Genomic DNA, 19,569 nt, shown 5'->3' on the forward strand with positions numbered 1-19,569 from the left:
GTATGAAAAATGGTACTATTTCAGATCTTGCCTCTGTTTACATATTTAAACTACTGCTTTACTTGTTGTACTTAGTTGAATGATAAAAATGCTCATGAATCAAAATCCACTGATTATAAGGATTATAAGCTGCATTCTGGTCCAGTGTGGTGCTGGACAATTACTGTACCACCCCCTTCTGCAGCTGCAACTATACAGTACATCATGCTCCCTGAATGCAAAGTGATAGAAATGAATGTGTAAATATATAGAAAGATGTATTGTTTCTAGCTATGTACAATTTGTACTCTTTGCACATGCTTTGCAATCAGTGTAAATTCTTCCTTTTGCCAGTGCCATGTATTGCCACTACACTCTGCGCTATATTCTTATAACTCTATCAGTGACCCTGTTTCCTCTACACTGATTGAATTTAGTGAATAACCACATTTCTATTCTAAATTAAGGTTATCTATGTCAATGTGATGTTTTTTGCATGGGTTTTAATTAAAGCATTTCTATGTTGTGCTCTCTTCTGGTCATCAATTTAAAATCACAGGAAAAATTCTTATTAACTTGTGGTCAAGGATACTGGGGGCAATATGGCAACTTTTTCACCATTTTCTCTTTTTAGAGAAATTGACTGATGTAATCTGACATTTAGTGTTGGCAGTTTCAACCAATGAAATAGCATACTAGCACCCCTCACCTCTTTATGACCTACACTGCACTAGTACATTAATGTCACTAATGTGCTTAGTTCTTTCTGGCACATTAGTGCTACAAAGAAATGAAAGCAGGTGGCCTGTACAGTATGAAAGTAAAGCAGTGCTTTGCATTGGCTGTTTTATGTGATATGTGTGCCTGCAAACAACTCATGAATGATTATGTTTCCCTGCTCTTTTCATAGAATTTGACAGTGTTTGTATTTTGGTTGTGAAAAATGCAACACTGCCAGGAGGCTGTGTGTATGTGTGTGACTGTGTGCATGTATGCTCTCCTGAGTTGACAATAGACCTTTACAGCATCAAATCCCTACAAGGTGAGGCACAACTTAAAAATGTCTTTTCATCGCCTTCCTTATCTCTTTTACACTGCTGTTGGCAGCAAGAAAGAAAAAGACAAACTGGGAGAGGGAGCATTATAATTTTATTATAAGGACAGAGGGGGTAAAATAGAGCACACATGATAAGGATCTGGAGATTAGGATGGAGCAGAACAATAAATTATGCAAAGTGTTTGAAAACACATACAGCTATAATTAAGTGGCATTTGATTTTAAATGAGGTGACAGCGAGGATTTATTTATCTCCTTAACCCCTTAAAACTGCCATTAGCATGGTAGAAAATGAACTGTTTGAAATGGTAAGAGAACAAGGCCCTGATCTGATGCATAATAACAGTGTGTGTGTGCACACACACATACATAGCATAGAAAGGTGAGATCAATGTCTGCACGGACTAATCAGTTCATTGCAGGCCCAACAAAACCACAGGAGCCTATTGCTAATAATGTCATTATAAATGGAGCCTAAACACTGCTGCATTACAGTATGGCCTTCACTGAGTAGTTACACATCAACTGGTGTCAGTTAGTGACCCTAACTTCTCCACACTTTAAAACAAAAATATTGTGTGTGCTTGCATCAAAAACTAGTTTTTAAAACTGAAATTGCCTGAAAATTTCTTAGTTAGGTTTTGCTTACTGCTGAGGATCCATTTGTGTGGTTGAATATAAGCTGCCGGTGCATTAAGCTATTATGATTAGCCTAATGTGTGGATGTCCGTTACTTCACTGCCTTTGCGTCAGTGTTTTAATTGATGCTATTTTGGCATCAGTAAGGAACTGTAATTGTGAAGATACATTAGTGTGGTCATCCCAGTGTTTTTAAAATATGGAGAATAGAATTACACTTTCTATTCGTCTGTACAGTAACATACAATCAGTATGTGTATTGTTTGTATAAAACCAATGTTAGACAGTTACTGTAACCTGGGAACAGGTAACATTTGATGAGCAGGATGTATCATTACTGCCTGATCAACTTTAATTGAGTCTTAAATCGTTAATTGTAATATCAGTTATTTTATATCCCCCAAAATGCAGATGTGGTTGTTTTGTACTGTATTGTCTTTATCAGCTTTGATGTGGCCTTTGAGTTTCCTGACAGGGTTCCAGTAACTTCAGTTTTATTCCGACATATCTGCTTGTTCGTCAATTCAGTCTCTCACCATGAAACCAACCATGCAAGCAACTTACCCAACTACATATTCCATAAAAACGGAGAATATGCTGAAATATGCAATTTATTCATAGTGGCTTTGGAAATGATGTATAGCTAAAATTGAATAGAAGTTTTGCCAGATCAGTGTCTGAGAGCGAGGCCTTTGTCTAAGAGCAAGTTGCAGTTTCTCAACCCTCAGCGTTCCTTAGTCGATTTTACAGTTTATATATGCACAAATGACAAAGAAAGCACTGAATAAGTAATAGGTTATTTCCTGGTAGCACACTGAGGTGAAATCACACTGAACATCTCTTTTCCCTTTCTGTATGCTGTTTAGTTGGGAGATTGCGTGAGTGAATGCTTGTTCTTAGTGTTTGTACTTGTGTGTGTGTGTGTGTGAGGAGGGCAAAATTTAAAGCTACTGACTGTTTATCTGAATTGTCTTTGTTCATTAATTCATGGGTGATATTTTATGCATTTAGTAGCAAAGTTTAAAGGAGTACACAGAAGCCATGCAAGGAGATGGTATGTTGTGGGAAGCTTTAATGACTACTCTCTGCAGAATACAGTTAAGGGGCCCGCAGAACGTCTGGTGGCAGAAGAGAGTTGGAGGTAGAACAGGTGAACAGGTTAGTTTAGGTTGGAGACAGATGAATTATAACTGCTGGTAGACTAAGATGGAAAATGAACTTAGTCAGGACATTGGCAAAGCAGTTTTCTATTGGCAGGAAACACAAAAGCTTAAAGGTCAAGAACACAATTTTCATATAATTCAAAACCAACCCAGTGCAAGAGAAACTTGATGAACTAATAAAGGGAGTAAGTGGACACTGCCTTAAATACACTGGAGCCATAATAAGGGAAACATAACATTAGGCAGATTTTGCACAATACCTATTGTGGTCTAGGCTAAGGCTCTGTTTTACTTCAGAATTTTTTTTTTAGCTCGTGCATGGGACTGTGTTTTTAGGAACATTACATATGAACATATTTATTTGTGTTTGTGCATTTCATAATCAAGTCTTTATCTTTGCCCAGTGTAAGGGCCCTTTCCTAATCCTTTCCTGTATACTTATTTCTTTTCCTCCCTCACTCTCTCCTCGTACATCTCTCCCTTTGGTTCTCGGGGGATGACAGATTGCCTGTACTGAGACTTTTGATCGCAGAGACCTGCAGGCACACTGGAGCTGTTAACAGGGACCTGCCTACCTGTCTGCCAGCCTGCCTTACCGACTGCCCACCTCGCCTCGCCTCCCTTCATTACAGTAGTACAGTAACATACAAAAGAAAAGCAATGCAAGCAAGAAGAGGGGAGTCACACTCAGATGTACATGGATCATTTTACGACAGTCAAAAAAATCTGTAATGTAACATGTAAACACATGAGTGGCAATGATGGGATTTAATGGTTAAGTTTTATTTGGAGCTGCTTTGTGGTTCTTTTGGGGTTTTGGAAATTGCTGTGCCCCATGTGATGGGAGTTTGCAATGTGGTGTCAGGCAGTCAACAGGCCTACACAGGACAGGGCTGGAAGGTGCCAAGGTGTTTGGCTGCCTTAATGAAGGCCCTGGCTGTAATGATTTACAGTAGCTCAAGTAAGAGGGGTCACACACACACACACACACACACACACACATACACACATACACACATAAGCACATGCTTCCATTTCTCTGTGTCACAAACTCCTCTTGGGTGCTGTTTCAGTGAAAGATGCCAGGCTGCTCAGCCAAGCTCCTAACAAGAGCCAAACAGTCAGGAGCCTGAGGAAGAAGAAAAGAAAGGTGAGGGGAAACGGGGTGGAGGGTGGATTATAGAAGAGCAGAGAGCTGTCAACCTCCTGGGACATGTGCAGCACTCTGTGACTGTGTGGAGCAGTCAGGTACTGCACTGACCAGCATAGGATGGCTGTGCAAACTTGGCAGGTGTTTGGTTATTTGCTGTTGTCCCTATTTTTACTGCATGTAACAATACATTCGCAAACAGCAAGGATTCTAAATTGGACCTCACCTTGTCAAATCCAAACAAGGCACCTCACCCTTTTCTCCCGGAGCAAGATTTGATAGATCTTACTCAGAGAAGCACAGCAAGCCTATTTGAGGAATGTACCAAACTGTGTCCAATAGACTAGTACTCACAGTCACACTGTGGTGGACAAGGAGCATAATGATGTCTGAAATACTGGCACAACTGCTATGATATGCTGTGATAATTGCTACCCTCCTGTCCGCTGTACAAATAAATGTAGAATCACTAGGCAAACACATTAATATGGAAATGTCTACATTAATTTAGAGCATGGTCTAAATTATTCAGTAATTAAGCCACTGCAAATTTACACAAACTTTCCCCCGGATGACTGGAGAGAACAGAGAGGAGCTAGAAACAGCCATGCTGAGGGATTTGAAATATGTGGCCACATGATACATAGTCACATTCCTCCAAATAATAAAATGGTATCTTGCATGAAAGTGAAATTGGCCCATAAACCACACATTAATGCATATACAACCTTCTTTTGTAAGAGAAATATTGTTATAATATTCTTTCTATAGATTGGAGGCAGAGAAGGTGGAGGCTTCTCACCCCTACCACTGCTCCCATCATTACCACCACCAATACACAATAACAAATGTCTCTGGAGTGTGGAGGCATAACAGCAGCAGAGCAACTAACATAAATGTCACTTTTTATGTATTTATATTGAAAATCAAACAATAACATGAAACTGTTTTTTTTTTTTTTTTAATCAGAAATAATTTGTCATTTTGGGATATACTGTATACTTTCTTGCTTTCTTGCCTCAAGGTAGATAACGAGGTTGATACTTTCATGACTGTACATCCAATATAAAGCTGGAGTCAGCATCTGGCTAGCTTAGCAATAAAGACTGGAAACAGTGGGAAATATCCAGTCTGGCTCAGTCCAGCAGTAACAAAATCTATCCACCAGCACTCCTAAAGCTGGTGCTCATTCCCCTCTGTTAGATGTACAAAAAGAAAAGTGTGAACATGGGCAATTAAACACGGCTGGCTCCTGATTCTTACTGAACAGACAAACATGTATCGATCGGCATTGATCTTTTTGTCCATCTTTTGGCTAGAAAGCAAACAAGTTTATTTCCCAAAGAGTCAAACTCTCTTTTAAGCATCAGTCATATTGTGAAATCCAATACTTATATGCCATAGTTGATGGGAGTCTGTTTGTGGAATTGTGTGCATTATACGTGTTACATTAGATTTGTTACATTAGTTTTTTTTAAACCGGCAGATTCATTCCTTTCAACAGAGATGTCACAACTTCAATTCCCTAATCATTCCTCTCTTTCTCTATATTTCATAGTACTAGCTTTAGGTGTGTGTGTGTGTGCAAGTGTCTGTGTGTGTGTCTGTGTGTGTGTGTGTGTTTAATGCATTTAAGAAAAAAAAGCTTCTTTGCCCTTCGATGTGCTGGACTTATCATTGCTTGGATTTGACAACCATGATGTTTTTCTGATGTAGTGTTTGTGTGTGCGCCTCTGCGCATGTTCTTTTGCAAGTGTTTATGCCTCTGAGCCTGGGTGTGTGTCTGTGGCAAAGCAAGTACAAGTATGTCAACTTGTGTCACTGTGCATGTCCTTTCAAAGGGCCTTCACAGATCTGTCTAAGGCCCTTTGATCAGGCGGTCTATGACACCGCTGTTCTCGCAGCCCTTGAGATGGAAGGGTGTGTGCTGCGTAGCAGGTGGATGATGCTGGTGAGAGTAAGAGTAAGAGTTTGACCCACATGCTTACACACACAAATGTATAAGGAAGTACACACACAGACAGAAAGATTTTAAAACTTAAAGATATGCTTGCTGTAGCTTACAACATTGAAGCTTCATTCAAACATGACACATGAATACAGTCATTGTAGTTTTTGATGTCAAAACATCAAATTTAAAGAAATCAGTCAAGTACTCAAGTTTAATAATGCAAATGCTATATGTGTTTTGTTTGCTACCAGCTAATGTTTACCTTGAAATAGATTTGCTTTGATATTGCATATTTTTGTTCCTATTGATTTAGTCTGTGTCTTGTAGCTTTTGAGTGGACATCAGTTTGGATTGAGATGGATCTCAGGTAGGGTCTAATACTGAGTGGCATCACCGCACCACACGGACATACTGTAGAACTGACACTGAGTTGATCTGACAATAGAATGGATCAGTGTAGCAGCTAGTAAGTCAGAAGGTAGAGCATAATCCCTTCTGTCAAGTCTCTGTCTCGTCAATATTCAAATCCAGCCGGCTGTCCAATGGCTGTCAGTTACAATCTCCCTCTGGCTCATGGCCTAGCACAGGCACATATCTAAATTGAATTGGATGTTTGCTTCTCAATGGAAATTGAGTCAAAGAGATGACCCCCCTTTCTGTATTGTGAGCTTGTCAGTTACCACAACTGAACTAGATTCTAATATGCAATATCCATTTCAAACTAATAACTAATCCTTCTTGTTTCCCTTTTTATGTAGCTTCTCATCTGTGGCCCTACGCACTGTGAGCTTTTTTTTTTAAATTCCAAATTCAGACATATTGGTATTACACATTGTAACTTTTCTTTCTGAACAGATAATCTGCTTCAGTTAGGTCAAGAACAAAAAAACCCCAAACACTATCTGTCACATCTTAGATATACTGTGTTCTGTCTCCTGTAGGCCTAATGATTTATTCCCATGCACGCTGCGTCCCAGACACATGCTTGCACTGCAGTAGTGTCAGTGGAACTATAAGCGTAAAGGCCAAGTGCAAGAGCATGAAATGAGATAGTATGGGTTTAACATGGCTACACCAGATGTGAAGAAGACACAGACACGTACAAATCCTTGTATGGTTATTTTTCCACCAGCTACATTCATCCCCTGACCTTACCTTTACCTTTAACTCTGGACTCTGACATCCTCAAGGAGTAATGCTTGAATTTTTAAAACTTATTCTGGGCAGGGAGCTGTGGATGAAAAGGTTCATCCATCTTTGGAGAGTCCCAATTTTACTGGGACCATTATTTTTTTTTTTTCTTGAGAATGTTTTGAAACATCATTGTTCATCTTTCTTTTTTTTTTTCAGAGACATTGGGTGAAACCAGTTGTCTTGTTTAGCCAAGGACACGCTTGTCAGTGGCAGTCCTACTTTGATGTGAATTGTTTTTACATAAGAAAATCTTCTCTTATTCATCTTTCACTCTATTCTCAGGTTCTAGCCCCAAGTAAGATGGTTGAAGACTCAAAATCATCTCCATTAACTAATATTAACCTGACTCCAAATGCCTAAAACCAAAAGTGGTTCTTAAAAGAGTGAAAATGATAGTGAACATTTAACCATTGTCTGTCCCGCGCGCTCTCCTTTGAGTCCCTCTCTTCAGCCTTCTCTGACACGTCGCCCTGGCATGCATGGAAAGACCTGACCTTTGGAAAGTTTAGCACTTTAAATATTTAGGCTTGGGTTATGATGGATCCTCCAGGCCCTGCGGCAATGTGTGAAGCCTCTGATTAGGGCTGCTGTCAGAGTCATTTAGCTGAGTGTCTGGCTGCCACTGGCGCTCTCTGTTTGACAGGAGAGCCTTTTAAACAAACAGCGGTCCCAGTGGCAGAGCAGGCAGGGCATCCAGTGCAGCACAAACACCCGACACTCTGAGAGAAACCACTCAGCTCAGTGACAGCTGCAGAGGAGACCACTGCCCACCGTCTCACTGTCTCTCGTGATCTTTCAAACGCTTCGTCTTTCTGCTCCCTCACTTTCTTTTTGCACAGTCAATACTTTTCTCGGTCCGTTTTGTTTTGTTACTGTTACTTTTTTTCTTTCTTGCTTGTTCTTTTCTCATTATCCCTGCTCCATATTGATATTTGCTTTTTAATATCAGAGTTTACATCTCCTTTTTGCTATTACTTTGTCCCTGGGAGCTGCTGATGTCAAACATCAAAGTTCCATCTTTGTTGTGTTATGTGTAAGATTTAGTATGTAAGTTGATTACCAGATGATCTGTGAGCAGGGCTTATGCTCTTAATTTGCCGAACATCACTACTCATTATCAGCTGAAAATCAGGATAGATGCTGTCTGTCGTGTGCCTGCATCGTCCCATGATTAGGACAGCTTACATTGATGTTCATGTTGAAATACATCTGAGCCAGCCTTTTCATCTCACTCTGAGACAATCTCCCGTGGCATCAATCCTGTAAATATATGAGTCTTAATATGTGTGTCCTATTCTGTATTCCGAGGAAGAGCCAAGTCAGCAGCTCCAGTATTAATGCATGAGAAATGAGCAGAGCCCATAAGAATTAAAGGGTAAGACTTCCCTTATTAAGATGTAAATTCCGGGGGAAAACTTGCCGAAATGAGGATACAGTGAAGTTATTGTCAACTTTAGCCTACTTATGCATTTCTAAGAGGCATTGTTGTGTTGTAGTTGTCGAAATTAGATCCACACAGCAAAGTACCTTGTGTATTTTTTGGCTCCTTTTCAGCACAAGATCAACTAATCTCAACAAATGTGCAACCTACACTTTACAGAACAATTTACACTTTTGGCAACATTATCTAGTGACAGTATACACGGCAACTATTGTGGTAATTCAGTCTTTGTGTGTGCCCCTTTTTTTTCTCCCTCTCTACCTCTACCTTTCTCTCATTTCAAATTTGCACTTAACACCTTCCTGGGGAAAGGCTTCTCATTCATCAACGGTGTTTGTCCCGGTGACAAGCAGGGCGCCTCCTGCATATCAATATCAGCTAAGACAATGCTGAGCCTGTAACCTTCAGCTAAATGTCATTCTGCTTAATCCTATTTGAAAATTAAACATTGAAAAACCTTTAGCGTACCTTCCTGTCTTCCTTCCTTTCTTGCTCGCTCCTTTATTGGCCACCATTCCTCCAGCTTTTTGTTCTCCCTCACTCCCTTTCTGTTCTTGTTTTGCTCCCTCGGTGACATTTGTATTGTTTTGTTTGTGTGAGTGGTATTTGTGTTCTATAATGGTTATTTTGTAGAACTGATTTTAATTTTATGTCACTGAAAAAAATAATATAGGGGCAATTTGTCTGCTCCTAGCAGTCATCTGCATTCTTCCTAAATAGTCCCTGACAGTTACCAAAGGCAGGATTAACTACTCCTCCCTTTGTACTTTCTTTTTTTTAAATGTATTTTTAGAGAGACAGTCTACTTGCTCTATAACCAAGAGAAAAAATAAGGTTCAGACTAGCACAAAAGTCGTCAAAAAACATAGAAAACTAGTGGCCAATGTTCTATTGTATATTGTATGCAGTCACTTGAAAGGACACTCCTCTGTCAAAGCTGCATATTTACATAAACAGATCCGCCCCATTACAGACGGTAATTACTGCACTGATAGTGGTGGGGAAGCAGGGAAAGAGGAAGTCTGATTTGTCTAGATACACACTATGACACAGACTGAAACTTCATTGATGTGCTGTGCATTGTGAGAGGCCCACTCCATTAGTATGCATGAAACAGATGATATACTTGGTGTTTTACACCCTCTTCCTCCTTACACATGTGTACGTCTCACACATAAGCACAGGGCACAACTATATGCTCAGATACAGTGAGGAATTGAAGGGGGGGGGCAGGATAAAAGGAGGCACTGAGATTGCAATGAAAATGCAATCATTTGCAGTCAGACAGATATAATTTTACTTTGGAGAGAGTGTGATGGGGCAGCTCAAAGACAGCCTTCAGCCAACACTCCATATGGATTTGATTGACCACAGTCACTCGTCAAGGGACTCCATTGAAATACTGAGACTGAATTACGACGTGACTACCCTTGATGTCTTCATATTGAAGCTCTCGATCCACTCTATCCACTCTCGAAGAATTAGAAAACGTGATGGAGAGACATACTGTAGAAGCAATTATACAAGCCAGACAAGCAACAAGATATGAAGAGCAATTTCCACCATAAAAATTAGTCACCCAAACAGGGATTGTTCTGCAGCTGTTACACCATGACTAAGCCACAGAAAGCAGCAGATTGACAAAAAGAGGAAGCCACACAGAGACAGTCTTACAAAGACCATCTATTCTGTTTTATTTGACTTTTTTCTGTTTTAATGTTTTTTAGAACATCCCTTGAGTTTTCAGCCTCTGTGTGTGGGTACCTGCAAGTGTGTGTTCAAGAGTGTAAGTCTGATAGTGTACCATAGCAGCAGAAACTGACCCACACAGCATAAAAGAAGAAAGAGAAGAGGACTCCCATATGAAAACTTAAGAAATAAAAGTGTGACATGTAGTGCCTCAGAGATTTTCAGACTGTGGTGTGTGTGTTTGAGAATGGATTTCAGCACTGTGCTGAATCCAAGCCAAGTTCCAGATTTGTGGTCTTTTCCTTTTCCTGTTTGTGATACATATAAATGGGAGATAACAGCCATGCAACATTTTTTAAATGTGTCAATTCTGTACAACTGAATACCAGCATAACATATAGAGTAGGTGTAGACACATTTTGCAAGTACTGCTGGATGTGTGTTTTCATTTCAAGTCTGGTGACAGATGTTTTTTAAAATTAAAACAGCACCACACATTCTCTATACTGTCTGTGTGTTCCAGGTGGGAGATGCAGGACGGTGCAGAGCTGGAAGATGGGGAGAAAGCAATGTTAGAAGAACTTCAGAAAGCCTATTTTGTTTGCTGCTGCAGCCCGGGACCACAGGACCCTCCTGAAGCTGATGAGGCACTAACAGAGCAGACCCAGGGGGAAACACAACTATCTGATAAAAATGCTGCCCAATAACAGTCCATGCAGTTGGAATTTTTTATCATGTTGTAAATGCTTGCTAGTAATAGGTACACGCGGCTCTCAAGGTGGTACAATTTGTGTGAATGTGTATGTATGTGTGTGTGTGTGTGTGTCTGCGCACATTTTTATGTGTAATTGAGTTTGTCCATGTACTGTATGCATCAAGTTTGCATATATATGTGCATGAAAACATGAATGAGAGCGAAGACAAGAAACTATGGAACAACAAGAATACTGGGGGAGACAGTGCCTGCCTCTTTACACACATGGCTCAGACAAACTTTGTGTGCTTTTCTATGCTGCATCAGATGCATTTCATCTTTTTGGAGCACAGCTCGAGAAATCAGTCCTGGGAAATGGAGAAAATGGAAAGCCCAGATTTGTTTTCCTGGGACAAGATGGGACTTGTGTGATCATTCTATTTTTTTGAGACAGTCACTGTAGTAAAGACATTGGTGTCAGCGTACTGTCTCCTGTTTCCTAAAAGCAAACATCAAATATTACAGCTGGGAAGCAACTGATGTATGTTTTGATTACAGTGTGTCCCCAAAAATCTATCCCACAATGCAACATCAGTCAGTATTTTGTGCAAACTGAGAAAGCATTTATGTTATGTGTAACGCAATTGCTCAATGTATTTTTTAATCTTTGTCTATATTTTATTTATGAGATGAAGATGTGAAGTTTTAAACATGAAAATAAAATAACATTCACTATTTATCATTGACTGTTCTTTAGTGATCAGCATGTCTGTGTGGTCAATAATCTATGATGATTCATGACTTTGAAGTTAGCATTACCTTTCTGAATACATCATAGAGTTTCCCTATTACTACATATGATGCTCAAACAGGGATTAAACTGCTCAAATGATCTACTGTGATCAATAAGGACAGCATTTCATCTCACAAAGGCTAGTGCACACCCCTTTGAGAGATGAGGAAAACATTTCCAGCTCCAGATTGAGCTGTCTTTTTCCTTAACTAGATTTTTAATGCAAATGTAGCACGATTGTGATCTCAAAACCACTTAGAGAATACAAAAGACAACAAAATGTTCAGCAACTAAATTCTGCTTGTGTGTCTGAATAAGGGCTAAACAGCAACAAAACACTATTAGTCTTTTCTAAATGTACTGTATTTAACATAATACAACTGGTTTATTTTGGTGTTACAGGAAAAAAAACATACTTAGGTAGTAAAATTGTTCTTGTAAGATTGTCAGTGAAAAAATACTTTGCTTTCCCTATTTCCTTTACTTCTCATGGAGAGTAAGTACTTCTAGGGTTATTTATTTGTATTTCCACTGTAGACAGGTGATAGGATCATAATGTAACCATCACTGAAGCTGATTGTATAATTCCCAACCAGTCATTACAGAGGATGATTCACAGCAAAGAATACATTTAATATTCTTATATAAAATGTTAATTTGGGGGTTATCAAACATTTCAGAATCTCAGAGCTCATAGTGATTTATGTAGGACAAACAGATACTGTATTTTGGCTCTTCTGATTTCCTTTTTAATTAACTGCCCTCAGTATGGGCATTGTCCATAGCAAGCATTCACAACAGAAATGTATTGAGCCAACACACGAAGACCATCTTTCAGGGTAGACCACTCTGGTTTCACTTCATTTACACATCAAGTTGCAGTTGCTTATCATTTTGTTTTCAAGTTATGACTCAAAATGCATTTCTTATCAAATCTAATCCCAAATACTGCTTTAACTGCCCTGCTCTATGCCAGCAATATTGTTTCATTTGTCATTTTTAATTTTGTCTAAAGCAGCAAAATTTACAGTAAATCTGATTCAAGTCCAATGCATAGGGCTCCACACTTCTGCTCTGAAGCGCTGTACTGAGCTCCTCCTTTGTCTCGTCAAAGTCAGTGGATATCAATGCCACAATATGTCATCTCTGTTTCTTATTTGGGTCTTCGTTTGCAGCATCTACAGCACTCTGCTTGAGGAAACAGGGTAGCTCAGCTCCCCAGAGAAACAGCTTCAACTTCTAGAGGCCGACCAGAAGTAGGACATCCAGCTGAAGTTTAACTGGGAGGCTATTTCTGTGAATCAACAGTAAGTAGCTAGCACAGAGTTGTGAGTCCATGGTATAGGGGAACAGAGGAGGGACTTATCTGTAGCACAGTATCATTATGGGTCTGGTCAGTTTTGTTTTAATCAGATAAGTTTCCTTTGCCTTTAAATGATCTGTAATGTACCCTGATGCATGTTGCTTTTATTTGATCTGAAAACTGTCCTGAACAACAACTTCTGATGACAGGGACAACTATGTCCCTGCTGCAGAATTTATGAATGAAAAAGCAAGAGTATCTAAAACCTTATATATGAATCTGAAGGTAAAACTGGTTACATTTAAGATAACATTTTATTCCTCATAAAGGTTATTGCCCTTTAGAAATCAATTCAGCCACCTATAGGTTTTATCTGTAGACATCTGTAGAGACTGCTGATTATGTATCACGCAGTTGTATAGCAGATGACATCTTCCTGCCAGCATGACCTAATCCATAATGTATTTGATTATTATATTCAAACATAGAATGCTCAAGTTCATTTTGTCGATTTCCACTTGCATGTCACCAAGGTTCGAAAAACCCATATGTACCTGTGCTGACATGATGCCCTGACATTCTCATGTGGCCCGATATTCAATCATGATAAATGTGTGCCATGTCTAAAATGTTGTACTTCTGCTGCCACATCAAAGCCACTCGTGTAAGCACTGACCATGCGTCACCTCTGGTGATTTTGACACACACACACACACACACACACACACACACACACACACACACACACACACACACACACACACACACCCATGCAGAACTCTTAGATTTTATTATACTGTATGTGTCTTTATTTTTACTAAATTGTACAGTTGTAGAATGCTTTATTTATAGAATGATTAACGCATTTTAGGCATTAAATTAGCTATTTATGCCAAGTCTGTGAGGGAGGAAGTATGGGTCTACTTATGCAATGGCACTTCCTTACCTTCTTCCAACGCAATAGCGCAGAGGAGCCTGACGCAGCCAGGTGGTAGAAATCACGCACGAAGTTGGAGCAGCTGTGGTGCTACTGTTTCTTTAAATAACCCTTCCAGTCCGTTGCCCCGGTAACCCGGAAGCTTCATGCTCTCCATGCTCCGCATACCGCAGAGTCCTTCCTGTTTGAGAAATTTCAAGGAAGCAGCAGGAAGTGGACAGTCGCATATGTGCGGATGGTGCGTGAGTCGAACAGAAAGCATGCACACACACTCTCTCAAACATCTGCTTTAAAACCAGTGTGGACTAAAAGCACGAGTATTTCCCGCTGTCTATCCACGAAGAACTGCTGCACACGTTTTGGAGAGTAGCGAACGATAATCAGATGTTGACAAGTTCAGCGTGTGAAAACAAGTGTTTTTCTTCAGCCTGCGTCGTGGCTTTAAAGCAAGAATAACTTAGTTGTGTTGCCATAAATAACCCAGTTGTTTCACGTGTGCAAAGTTGAGCGAACAAACAAAACGGTTACATGTTTCATAGCAATAATGTTGACAAATAGTTGCGGTTAGGTGTTTAAGCAGTGTGTAATTGGAGTGTGAATGATCACTGCTGCGTTTAATTTAGCAAGCTACAAGCCTGTAGCCTGTGTAGGGGAGCAGACTGCGACTGTATTGCAATAATGCTTGGGCTTACTGCCACCTTACAGGCACAGCAGAGGTTGAGACAATTGGTTTTATGCTCTTAAGAAAGGATTGAGTCTCAGGCAGGTAGCCCATATGCATGTTATAGTACAATGTGTAAATGTGTTCCAACAATGCTGATTTCAGGTTCCATGTTTTCTCTCTTTTGTTTTCAACACTTGACAGGATGCATATCAGTGACCTCCGGGGGATCAGAGGACCTATGCTTATCTTTCTTTATCTTCCTTATCTTCGTGCTGCCACACCAGCCCTGTACATATTGTGGATCGCCATGGCCCAGGTAGCTGGCCAGGAGGACAGAGAGAAAACCACAGCACTAAAAGGTGAATTAGGAATTTTAAAGTGAAAATAAAAATATAAAGTTGTGCAATGGATTTAAACCAGAAGAAAAAGCGCTAGAAAATAGACGTAAAGCTACAGTTTCGGTCGTGACTTGTGTGGCTAGTGTTGGCATGAGTTTCTCCATGTAAACACATTCTCTTAGAGATGATTCTACTTTTTCTCCCATTTTGACCTGAGGGCAAACACCCCAACATGTTTAACGTATTTAATACCTAGAGTATGAGACAAAATTTTTACGCACTGTAATTTTATACGACTTATGTCCAGCCTACTTGTCCCTGAAGGAAAACTGTTCCCTCAGTCTAGATAACTGCATGAAGAAAATATACTAGAGTTAAACTGACATGAAAATACGAGCACAATAGTAAGTAACATTGTTTTAGTCAAAGGAATACATGAATAAATGTGGCAGAAACACCAATTTGGTCATATTCCTATGAAGAAATGAGCAGTTTCTCTCTCCGATTTCTGAATGTATTTAAAATATATATGTGGCCATTCTGAGTCTAAATAAAATATATATCTAAAGTTTTTTGCCCATGTACTGAGAGCTTTACCTACTAGTTCATATTTTGAATTTGAATTTTAGCTGGGCACTCCATGATGACACAGATGGCACATCCACTTAACCTTGATTCAAACATATTCATCCAACCTTTTAACAAACCATTTTGTGTGTTTTTACACAGTTTTTCTTTCTACTTCAGTGATAGATTTTGCAGAAAAATGTTTGGTTATTTGATGTGAATATCCTCTTTTCTACCTATTATGCCACTTGAGGATGGTGGAGAGCTTTTACTTTAAGTGAGTAGGGATGACTTTGGCATAGCATTTGCTGCTTAACAAAATGGGTAGGCATCAAAGTAAAATGTAGGTGATTCTGTTGATATTCTAAGGCTACGATGATGTGATTGAGATTATGAAATCAAAATTATTGTTGACATTATTTTGAATAAAAACTGCTACTGTCATTTTTTTCACTTTTGATTTTCTCTTTTCTCATTTTCCTCAGATTTACTGTCAAGGATAGACTTAGATGAACTGATGAAGAAAGACGAACCTCCCTTAACTTTTCCCAAAACACTGGAGGAGTTTGAATACGCCTTTAATGAATGTAAGTACATATTTTAGTCTTCACAGCATAAAGCACTTCCATGTCTTGCATTAGGAGCACAGAAAACCTTCTATTTTAACAGAAAAACACACATATCCCATGAACAGATATTCCATGAACACTAAGTTATCAGAGCAAATTATTGCTAGCTCAGGTGAAATACAGGGCTTTAGGTGAAGGTAAAGTTAAATGTACAGAATGGAGCGAAGCACGTGAGATCTAGTTATAAACTATATAAACTCGGGGTTGTTCACAATCCATGACCTTTCAACTATAGTAATAGTTGCTAGTCTTTTGTGCCTTTGGCATCTAAAATGAAGCAGTCCTTATCAATACCTGAACATATTCACAGAAGAGTGGCTTTCTCCTTGAAGTTGTTAATAAAAAATAAGAATAAGTTAAGTTAATAAGAAAATCATCCATATTTAAAAAAATCAAAGATAAGAATAAAATGTTAAAATTTGTTTTAAATTATATTTTTACTTCCTTTGTTCCCCTTATGATTATCTTGTGACAATATTGTTTACTGTTGGTTGTGTTGGTTGCTTCCATTGGAGTCATGGTAATAGGACTATGAAGGTGACACAGAAAAACAATTACCATAGTACGTTTAAAAACTGAGTCAGTTTCAGGATAATTACAGTTCTGTTCAGTGTTATGTCAGTGTTTTTTTGTGTTTTTTTTTTTTTTTTAAATTAATGACCTTAAGCTCTCTCTGCGGTCACTTGGATCATTTTGGGTGTTCAGTTGCAATGGTGTGTTTGTGTGTCAGGTAGCTGTGGGCCCAGAGTGGTGTGCATCCAGATGATATAAAAGTCTCTTTAGGATTCTCCTGGCTCATTTCAGTCAAACCAGGTGCAGAGAGGGAGAAAGAGTTGGAAAGGTGGCAGTGGTGGTTTGACTCTTTGTATTCCCATATAGTCTCTCTCTCTCTCTCTCTCTCTCTCTCTCTCTCTCTCTCTCTCTCTCTCTCTCTCTCTCTCTCTCTCTCTCTCTCTCTCTCTCTCTCTCTCTCTCTCTCACCCCCTCTGTTCTCTGTCAGTGACTGTGCTGGCTGTCTGGCTGGCTGAGTGGGGGACATGTTGTGTACTCTACGGCCCGTCAGTAACCTACTCAGCCTTGCCCTCCGCCTGACGGAGCATTTGCATAACCTCGCTGTGCCTAAGAAGAGAGACATGAAGACTTAGCCTCCCCCATCACCCCCCACCACACACACACACGCCACCATGCCAACAAACGCCACCCTCTCCACTCCACCCTCAAGTCCCAGCTCAGTCTCCCATCAAGCGAGTAACACTTTCACACTCTCCATCGCCTCACCCTTATGTCTCCCCTATTTCCCTTTCCCCCCTTTCTCTGCATCTCTCTATTTCCTTCCCTGCCCTGCTCAAACTCCCCATTTGAAGCACAGCTTATCCATGCCCCACCCCACACACACAGATATACACACCCTTACCCATCTGTATGTCTTGTCAGTTTTCACTCAGACCTGTTTTTGAAGGATAGCATTTCTATTAAAGCCACGGTGGCCCTCAGGCAGTGTCTCTAGTATGTCGGCTCACAGTTGCTCTGGCTTGCAGGCATTTCTATAGCTACACCGTGGCTACCTTTGCCCAAGACAGGTGGAACAAAAATGTTAATTTGACCATGTAATGATGTGAATACAGACGAGGCTGTGTACAATAGTTTGCAGGTATCTTAATCACTGAAGATGATGGCTTCATCTCGCTAGCCCTCCGGTTTTCCATTACTGGAAATCCAAGGTTATGTACACCTAATTAAGCGGCCAAATTGAGAACAGAATGCTAATTATGACAGAAAAAGAGGAGAAAAGTTGAGAAAGCGTTATTCCTTTGAGAGGATGTGTTGGGGGAGGTGATGGAGCTGATCACCCCCCAGCCCGTACAGACACACACACATACCACACCACACCACACACTTCTCTACTTGTCTCACACACGCAGACACACACATCACGTCCCTACAGTAGGATTTCATTATAGCTCCTCTCTTCCTTCTCTTAGGCAGTAGTGTTTAGATCCTCACCCCTCCATGAATGCATAATTGATTTTCTTCAAGGTACTTTTTGTGCACACTGCTTTATCCTAACTTCTCACTCGTCTCTTGCTCTACCTCTCAGGCACAAATCTGCTTTTTAATGCAACATGATGACAAACCTATATGCAGGATTACATGTTGTCTAACAACTAGCCATGAAAGCAAGTGCTGTAATACACAGTGTGTGAGGAATGTAATATTTATCACATTGACAGAGGGGTGAAAATGGTGGCAATTTAGAAGGAGATGAAAAAAATGCCTATGCATTCTTTTATCTTGCAAAGATATTGTATTTATTTATATCTAAGATGGGTTTCCACACATTGTGCAATAATTGAGAAAGTATGAGAGCCCCGTGGCTATTTGGGTTAAGTATGTATACTTTTCAGTGTTTTAGCTCTTACAAATTCTGCAGTCATAAAGGTCAAAATTAAATTTAACACTGTTTAGTGTTTTATTATATTGTAATGTCAAATGCAGGATCGATGGGCTCATTGCTAAGGTATAAACATAGTGGTTCTGCAGCCACACAAGGGTAATTGTTTATTAAGAAAAAAGTACAATTTCTGAACAGTGTTTTCCTGTCTTATGATTGTTTTATGTGAAATAAAATCTGGATGAGTTAAATTCATCTGGTTTCCCCAAATACAATAATTCACCTAGACATTTTCCCAAAGAGTTGTTTTTATTTTCTCAGTCTACTCTTGAATGTTGCAGTGGCAGCGTGGCTCACTGGTAACAATTTACAGAAGTCCAGTGACACTTACTGTATATTTACACCTGGTTGTCCTGGCTGGAGTTGCTCAGGTGTGTGTGTAAGCTGTGCTGGTCAGGGTGGCCGATGCTCAGACAGCATCCTTAAAAGAGCTGCAAGGGGCAGTTGTCATTGTGGCTAATGCATGCCAGCCCACCTTTCTCAATTCATATTCACACGCACACACGCACAGATACAAATACACTGAAAACCTTGCCCACACCTCCTTTACTCTGAGATCCTGGAGAGATCAGGTGGAGAAGACAAGCCTGTGACCTGTTGCCAGAGTGAGTAAGGAAGAAGAGGAAGAGAGAGATGGACAAGGTTAAATAGTGAGGGGAAAGGCTTTCAGATTGATGAAAAGAATGAGAGAGCGTTTTGCCACACAAGCTGTTTATGCAAAGCCTGCCAGACTACCCAGAAGGCCCTCAGAGTCGTGACTGGAAGAAAGTTATTGTATCCACAGGCCCTGTACCTGCCAGATGAGGGTGGCTGTGAGAGGGAGGGAGGGAAAGGAAACCAAAAAACCCAGCAGAGTAAAAGAGAAAATGAAAAAAATACCAGTACATAGTTAAACTTAGTTTGCAGTATTTGGCAGAAAAAGTTACTTT

The 19,569-nt window shown here is 39.9% G+C and overlaps 2 protein-coding genes across 5 annotated transcripts in view; both read left to right on the forward strand.

The window, feature by feature from the left end:
* kiaa0825 (KIAA0825 ortholog) overlaps positions 1 to 11,694 on the forward strand; it is a 104,945-nt gene extending 93,251 nt beyond the window's left edge. For both annotated transcript variants that reach the window (XM_026322347.2, XM_026322348.2), the window contains one exon: positions 10,787 to 11,694. In XM_026322347.2, the coding sequence (XP_026178132.1) occupies positions 10,787 to 10,970 (184 nt within the window). In that variant the 3' untranslated portion in view covers positions 10,971 to 11,694. The remainder of the gene's footprint in view (positions 1 to 10,786) is intronic.
* A 2,443-nt stretch (positions 11,695 to 14,137) lies between these two features.
* The window catches only part of arb2a (ARB2 cotranscriptional regulator A), a 140,654-nt gene continuing 135,222 nt past the window's right edge, over positions 14,138 to 19,569 (forward strand). For 2 of the 3 annotated variants that reach the window (XM_026320916.2, XM_026320918.2), the window contains exons 1-3: positions 14,138 to 14,228; positions 14,856 to 15,013; positions 16,045 to 16,146. In XM_026320916.2, coding sequence (XP_026176701.1) covers positions 14,146 to 14,228; positions 14,856 to 15,013; positions 16,045 to 16,146 — 343 coding nt within the window. In that variant the 5' untranslated portion in view covers positions 14,138 to 14,145. Of the gene's footprint in view, positions 14,229 to 14,255; positions 14,753 to 14,855; positions 15,014 to 16,044; positions 16,147 to 19,569 lie in introns of those variants that run through there. The other variant, XM_026320917.2, reaches the window with a different exon arrangement.

Source organism: Mastacembelus armatus, chromosome 9 (assembly GCF_900324485.2).
Source record: "Mastacembelus armatus chromosome 9, fMasArm1.2, whole genome shotgun sequence".
Taxonomy (NCBI): Eukaryota; Metazoa; Chordata; class Actinopteri; order Synbranchiformes; family Mastacembelidae; genus Mastacembelus; species Mastacembelus armatus.